We start from the raw sequence: 7,593 nt of genomic DNA on the forward strand, positions 1-7,593 counted from the left end.
TTTCCCCCTTCTCCGGAACAGGCACTGTTAGAGTGGATAGACCACTTTGTTGACCGAACTGATTTCTCCCTCATCTAATGCAGCTTTTCTTTCACTCAAAGGATCTATAGGACAAAAGTCAGGTATGGGACGTCATCTTGAAGGACATGCTGCTTATCCTACTGATGTTAGGAGATACAATGAGTTGTCTAAAGCTTGAGCTATGCTGCAGCCGGAGGTGTTTGCAGCTTGGGTAGATGCAGTGGAGCCCAAAGCAAGGTGTCTGTTGGGGCACCGAGGGTGAAGAAAAGCCTACCTGCGTGCTGGGGAGATATTCAGGGGGCTGATGTGCACCCAGCTTTTGCTGTGCAGCCACGCTGCTTGTGGCACTGTAGTTTCAACAGCTTCATATAAGCATCCTGCTCTCCCATCAGGAGGTGCCTCCTGTGACTCTGCAGGCAGGGTTGGCAACGCGCTGCCTCTGGAAGAGGTTCCAGCTTTTGGTGTTGGATTGTCTCTGCCCCACAACCCTTTCTGTCATGTTCTCCTGCAATACAACACAGCCATATTCCAAACCATGCGATTGTTAAAGTAACTAGTGTGCCTTAGGTTTCTTGCCCTAGGGAGTACATCTTATTTGCCCTTTAGGGATTTTAATTTTGATTGAATCTTCTTCTTTTCTTCTTAGACAACCCTTGTTAGTCTTGCACACTGGTATTGGTTTTTCAGGCTCGTGCTAGATTCATACTAGAAACTAGACTGGATAAAACAACAGCAATAGTGATAATCACCCATTGTGTCTCCCTCACAAAGTTGGGATGAACCTACTGTAATACCCTGGAAGCGTGGGTGAGCTTTAAAACTAAAACCAGTTGGGTCCCATTCCTCATTGTCTTCTGTCCCAGGGAGCTGATTATCGTGAATTGGAAAGGAGCTCTCCTGATTTACACCAGGGGAAGAGGTAGACCCCGTGCACCCTGAGGTCCAGAGATTTTACATGTTTGCATTTCATTCTGGATGGACCTAATCTTGGAATTGGGAAAATTCCATTTAAAAAGCCATTTGTGTGGTATTTACAACCCAGCTGGAAGTAGTAAATACCGGAAATCTTGGAACTGCTTATGCTTTCGCTCAAGCTCCTTCATTAGATAGATCATCAAATTCCTTGTGAGGGAGCCAGTTTCCACCCCATTCTGCAGACTCCGTTTTCCTTGGATCCACTTCGGAGCAGCTTCTCCCAAGTGCTGGCAGCTTCTCCCTCTTGGCAGAACCTTTTGCTTTTTGAGGTTTGTGCAGCATTAGGGGGCTGGTCACAAGAGCTGATTGCCACCCTTGGCTTCCAAGAATCTCAACAAAAGTGGAGGATGGTCAGCATCTCCCAGAGGTGCCCAGCACCTCCTAGGGCTCAGTGGCAACAGGAAAAGGACAATGAAAGTGCTATCAGGGAACCAACATCAGGACTCAAACCCAGAGCAGACCAGGCTGTTATCTCACATGTCCTGCTTACGCTGATGCTAAGGAGCTGAGAGGACTTTGAGGGAGAGCAGGTGGGGATGAACTTGAACTGCAGTCTTCAGTGTTGCGTGAAAGCTCTGTTGGACTCTCCTCTTTCTGACCCCAGTTCTGCTGCACATGCCATGTGGACGTACTTCACCTGCTCTGTGCTGGCTCTGGTCTCCTCTGCGAGGGGTGGTGGGACAATGACAGATCAGACTAGTCTGGACCAGTGTAAATTCTGCAGCTGGCACCAGCTGAAGATTTCTGGTCTGCATCATCCCATCCAATGATGAAGATGGACTGTTCTCTTCCTTCTCCAGCACTCTGAGGTTATATAGATGTGAAAATCTTCAGGAAGAGGGGCCAGAGGGCAGGCAGAAGCTGTTAGGGTAGTCTATAATCCGTCATTAGTGACTATGTCCTCTTTGGAAATGGGTACAGTGTCCTCACGCATCTTAAAATCTGGAGTGATCGTGACCTTTCCACATATGACATCAGAGAGCCTGGCTCTAGAGAGGCCAGCAGAGTGAGTGTGAGACCTTACAGAAGGAGAGAGGGCACCTATAGGGTTTCCACTGAGATCCTGCTTGTTTTTGTTTTTCTTTCTTCACCTGCTATAAATTCTGGAAGCGGATCCGTAATGTAGCGGCTCTGCCTGGCGAAATGTCTGGGCTAAACGGAAAAATCAGCAACCTCAGGTTGTCAGTCAGGCACATTTTTACACAACGGAAAAACAGAGTTTGACTGTTTCGTGTTGTATATTTAAAAAAATAAAAATAAAATAAACAGTCAAACCCCAAGCCAATGATTTCTAATGCCAGCAGAGTAATGCGGTTTGATGCTGAAAACTTTATTAGCAGAACAATGCTTCATTTTACAAGACATTGTTTTTCCACCCTAGTGTTCTTATTACTCAGTGATGGGTTAGGGATCCAAAACTTTTAGGCTGTCTGTAAAAGCTAGAGCTTAGGCTGTTCTTCCAGATGTACCTCCTGTGACAGACCCGTGTTCAGGAGGGAGCTTAGACCTGTGCTTCCAGCTTTTGTCTTTCAGGGGACCACATCCTCTCCACCGCTCCTGTATGAAATGAACCTGCTCAGGATTAAGGAGAGTGATACACTTTTGCATTTATCTACGTACCGATTTAGCTGTTTTAAAGATGTAATTGCATTGTTTGCTTATCCCGTCCTACTTTCTGTCCCAATTTAAGAGAAGGCAGAGGAGGAAGATAACTTGAGTATCAGGGCTCTGCACTGCTGGGACTAAGGAGCCAGGTTTTGCTGTTGTCAGGAAGCAAGCAGGACACGGGACTGTGGCTTTCCAGATGAATTGAATAGCAGCTGCTATTGCAAAGTCAAAGAACACCAAGGGGAAAGTCCCCGTGTACCTCAGTACCTGACGTGTTCTGGGGTTGAGGGCCAAGAAGACTAACAGCAGCAGTTGTTCCAGCTGGACTTGGTAGACACCTGAGTGGGAGTAATGGGTTATTTTACAAGCAGAGTGGGTGCAGCTTCCAGGAGAGAGCACGTGGCTGTTTATAGCAATAAGGGTGTGTGGATGTTTACAAGAAACAAAAGGTGCCTGCACTGCTCATCTGCACCTCCTGAAGATGACATGGGCACTTGCACTGGAGCAGCCCAGTAGCAACACTTGTGTTTTTGCAAGTTAGTTTTCTTTTTTTTGTGGAACTGGCTTATTTTTTTTTTTTCTTTTGTATTTTGTGGGTGAAAGAAATTACAGCTCAAAACACATTGGTTGAGAAAAATTTGAAAAGGGCCATTTCTTGTGGTGTCCTTTCAAATTTTACCCCTGTTGAAAGGGTGCAGCCAAGAGGGCTTTAAGTGAAGTCGGGTGTTTTTCTGCCTGCACCAGAAACCTTGTTCTTGAAGCCGCAGCAAAGTTAATCTGTGTCAGAACAAGCTCCCCTTCTCTTGCCTTGCTGTCCTTAAAATCTCTTGGTGAAGTGCTTGTCCCTGGGAACTTTGCCATCCATTCCAGCAGAGCTGGATTTCATTTGATGACCCTGCAAATGAATAAATAAGTGCATATTCATTTATTCACTTTGCCTTACCCTAGAGATTTCACCTAAATTGTTTATCTCCTTCCCTCTGTTGGCCTGAGATGCTGCAGGCAACAAAGGGCTCTGCAAGCTGCGCCTTGTTGTTTCTAGCTGTGAAATTTACTTTTCTTTTTTGTTACCCTTGGCTCCAGCAGACATCCCTGCATGGATTTATGTGCCCAGCTCCCTTGGCACAGCTAAAGACTGGGGCTGTAAAACTCCAAATCTGATTGTCTCAATTGTGCCATCGCTGATGCTCTCCTGGGGGGGATTTTTATTGTGATCTCCATTTTTTAGCCTCATCTATCATGAAAATAGATCATTGTAAAAGCTTTCAGTTAACAGGACCAGCTCTGAGCCTCTCAGCCGGGAGTGGGGACCTCTGTGAGGTGCACTATATCCACAGCCAGATGTTATTCCTCTGGTCAAAGCACTGGCAGAAGGAAGGAGACCAGGAGTTTGGGGGTGCACATGGGGTATTGCCAAGCAAGCTGAGCCTCAGGATTCTTCCAGCATCTTACAGCCTTGTAAGATGTCTTGCCCCCCCCTGAGCTCCTAGCTAATCCCTTCCCCAGTCCAGCAGGCAGGGCCAAGCGCAAGACTTGGTTTCAGCAGGATTGATTCAGATCGATTCCAAGGAAGGGATCTGGATTTACACTGGCACGACTGAGAGAAGTGTCTGGATCAGCTCTGTGCAGACTGTGCCCTCGGTAAAAGGAGGGTTGTGGAGAGGGAGGTTCACCCGAGGGCATAGTATTGTTGTTCGCTACCAGGAGTTTTTTTCTTCCAACAGATGAGGAATGTTCCACCACCGAGCATCCCTACAAGAAGCCCTACATGGAAACTTCTCCAGCAGAAGAGGATCCTTTCTACAGGTCCGGTTACCCCCAGCAGCAGGGACTGAACACTTCATACAGGACTGAATCAGCCCAGCGCCAAGCATGTATGTATGCCAGCTCCGCTCCCCCCACGGACCCCGTGCCCAGCCTAGAAGACATCAGCTGTAACACGTGGCCGAGCGTGCCATCCTACAGCAGTTGCACAGTGTCTGCCATGCAGCCGATGGACAGGTTACCCTACCAGCATTTCTCTGCCCACTTCACCTCGGGGCCACTAATGCCCCGGCTCAGCAGCGTGGCCAACCATACCTCCCCCCAAATAGGAGACACCCATAGCATGTTTCAGCACCAAACCTCGGTTTCCCACCAACCCATCGTCCGGCAGTGTGGACCTCAAACTGGCATCCAGTCCCCCCCCAGCAGCTTGCAGCCCGCAGAGTTCCTGTATTCCCACGGCGTGCCTCGAACCCTTTCGCCCCACCAGTACCACTCGGTCCACGGGGTGGGCATGGTGCCAGAGTGGAGCGAGAACAGCTAACAAGGCGGTCAGGAAAATGCAAAAGCATTAGCCATGGAAAAAAAAGAAAATGGGAAAAGGAAAAGGAAAAAAAAAAACCCACCCTGTCGAAAATAAAAGCGAGAGTATTTTGCAAGACTCCTTTAACTGAATGTTCACCGATAGCACTCGCGAGGGACAGACACTGATTGAAACCACAGATGAAATGGTCATCGGCCTCGGTGTGACTTGCCCCCTGCCTTTTTCTTTTGTTTCAAAAGAAAAAATCAACAGATCGGCACACTTCTCCCCTGCCACCGTCCCCACCCAGTTTGTGTTGCTGCCACCGCCGGCCCTGTGCCCTCGTCCCCCTGCCTCTGCCCTCCTGCTCTTTTTTTGTTTCCCAAGGGACACCAAACTCCTGCTGCCTTTCTCAACACAGCCAGAGTGCTCGAACGAAAGCAACTAGGATGTTACTTTTTTTTGTGGTGTTGATGTTGACGATGTTATATAATAAATAATAATATATATATATTTTTTCTTTCAATTTTCTCAAAAAAAAAAAGACACCGGCCCTTTTTACAAGGGTGGATTTTGGAGTGGTGTTTCTTCTTCTTTTTTTTTTTTTTTTTTTTTTTTCATCAGTATTATCATTTTTACTTTTCAACAGAGAGAGGTTTTATGAACCCACGAATAAGAAAAAGCAGGTACCTACCTCGAGAAAAATCAGTCTCTGCAGGGTGCCGTGTTTCCTTACAAACGCCCCAAAACACGTCTCTCTGCAGGAACAAGCCCCATAAACTCATCTCCTTTCCCACTCGCGTGTCATTTTCTCACTCTTCTTTCCTTCCCATCTCTGGGTCCTTCCCGGTCCATCAGCTGTCTCTGGTGGAAGCGTGGGGTGTCTTTCAAACTTGAAAACAGCCACAGCTTGTCTCCTGCTGAATTTTTACCGGCATGCAGAAAGCGAGGCTCTGAGCCAGCTGCGACGGGGGGGAAAGCGAGGGGAGAGGATGCAGACAGCGAAAGGGAAAAATTTGCTCATAAAAATGATGATGAAGCTTGTTTGCAATCCTGGACTTTCATTTTATCATGCGTTCTTTGTCTTCCTCTCAAAAAAAAAAAAAAAAAAAGAAAAGAAAAGAAAAAGGGATATTGGTCTGGGCGTGTTAAGTGAGATATTAAGTAAATGTGTTTAAAAGGAGCAGAAAATGATCATGAGAGGCTGGGAGCGGGGGGAGGTAAGAAGAGAAGAAAAAAGCAAATGTGTGTAAGTAAAAATGTCTACTGCAGAATTTTTCAGGTGTAAAATTTCCTGGTACTATTTATTTATACATGGGAGTTCAAATAACTCAGAGTATGTCACAAAGCCAGCGAAGTAGATGATTCAAAGGGGTTTAAATTTTTATTGAAATGGAAGTTTGCTTTCTTTTCTTCTTTTTTTTTCTCTCCAAGCTGTGCACACTCTATATAATTTACATATATTTTTAATTAAAAGTAATTCTAATTAACAAAAGAGATATACCTGTGTGTCAACAACGGAGGACGTGGCTGTGAATGCACGGGAATGCCGGTATGTGTGTGGGAGGGATTATGGACAGGTATCCAAAGCCATGTAGCTAAGAAGAAAAAAATAATCCCTACCTAGCTACGGTTTCCTATTCTTGTTTGCCAGTTTATGTCTAATAAATACCACATGCTTTCAATGGCAAGGGACCTGCCCACCTATTTTTAATTTTATTTTGTTTTGGAGTGGGTATTTCTGGTTGTTTCTGCTCAATGCCCATAAGTTTTATTTTTATTTATTTCTGGGGTACCACAGGAGGTATGGCATCCCAGCGGGGAAGGCTGTTAAGCAGTGATGGGCGGGCTGAGCTTGAGGCTGCTTTGTGTTTGTCCGTTACGGAACGACCTGTGTTCCCCAGGTCACAGAATGACAGAATCGCAGACTGGTAGGGGTTGGAAGTGACCTCTGGAGACCAACCCCCCCCTGCTAAAGCAGGTTCACCTACAGCAGGTCGCGCAGGATCACATCGAGGTGGGTTCTGAATATCTCCAGGGAAGGAGACTCCACAACCTCCCCGGGCAGCCTGTTCCAGTGCTCTGCCACCCTCAGAGTAAAGAAGTTTTTCCTCATGTTGAGGTGGAAATTCCTGTGCTCCAGTTTGCGCGTGTTGCCCCTTGTCCTGCTGCTGGGCACCACTGAAAAGGCCCCATCCTCTTGACACCTGCCCTTGAGATATTTATAAGCACTGGTAAGATTCTCTCTCAGTCTTCTCTTCTCCAGGTCCTTCCCACCCAACCTGTCCCCAGGGGACATGCTCTCCTGGGGTCACTTTCCCATCAAGGCAGATACAGAAGCGAATTTGGGAATCCAGGTGGGTGCTGGGGTGGCACTAGAAAGCCCTCATGGAGGTGGAGCCTGCCCCCATGCAGATAGGGTTGGTGGGGGACATCTGGCCCAGGGGAGGTGTGGGGCCTTGTCCCAGCCTCGGTGAAGGAGAGGAGGATGCTGGATGCTTTGTGGATTGGAAACGAGGTGGGAAAATCAGCTCCAGATAAATAAAGAGATTGCACCTGAGAAGCCCAGCAGAAAGGTCTCCTCTGTGTGGCTGGTGAGGCACGGTCAACCCCGGGGAGAAGCATGGCCAGGTCCTGGGAATGAATTGAGGAGGTGTCCCCAGCCAGCTCATCTGGCTGCAGCAGCAGCACTGCCAGTTTGT

General features: G+C 47.3%; 1 protein-coding gene across 1 annotated transcript in view; it reads left to right on the top strand.

Moving 5' to 3' along the window:
* TBX5 (T-box transcription factor 5) overlaps positions 1–4,912 on the top strand; it is a 41,294-nt gene extending 36,382 nt beyond the window's left edge. Inside the window, exon 9 of the mRNA XM_086474182.1 lies at positions 4,329–4,912. Coding sequence (XP_086330308.1) covers positions 4,329–4,912 — 584 coding nt within the window. The remainder of the gene's footprint in view (positions 1–4,328) is intronic.
* Positions 4,913–7,593: the final 2,681 nt, after the last annotated feature.

Source organism: Leptosomus discolor, chromosome 16, assembly GCF_034619465.1.
Source record: "Leptosomus discolor isolate bLepDis1 chromosome 16, bLepDis1.hap2, whole genome shotgun sequence".
NCBI lineage: Eukaryota > Metazoa > Chordata > Aves > Leptosomiformes > Leptosomidae > Leptosomus > Leptosomus discolor.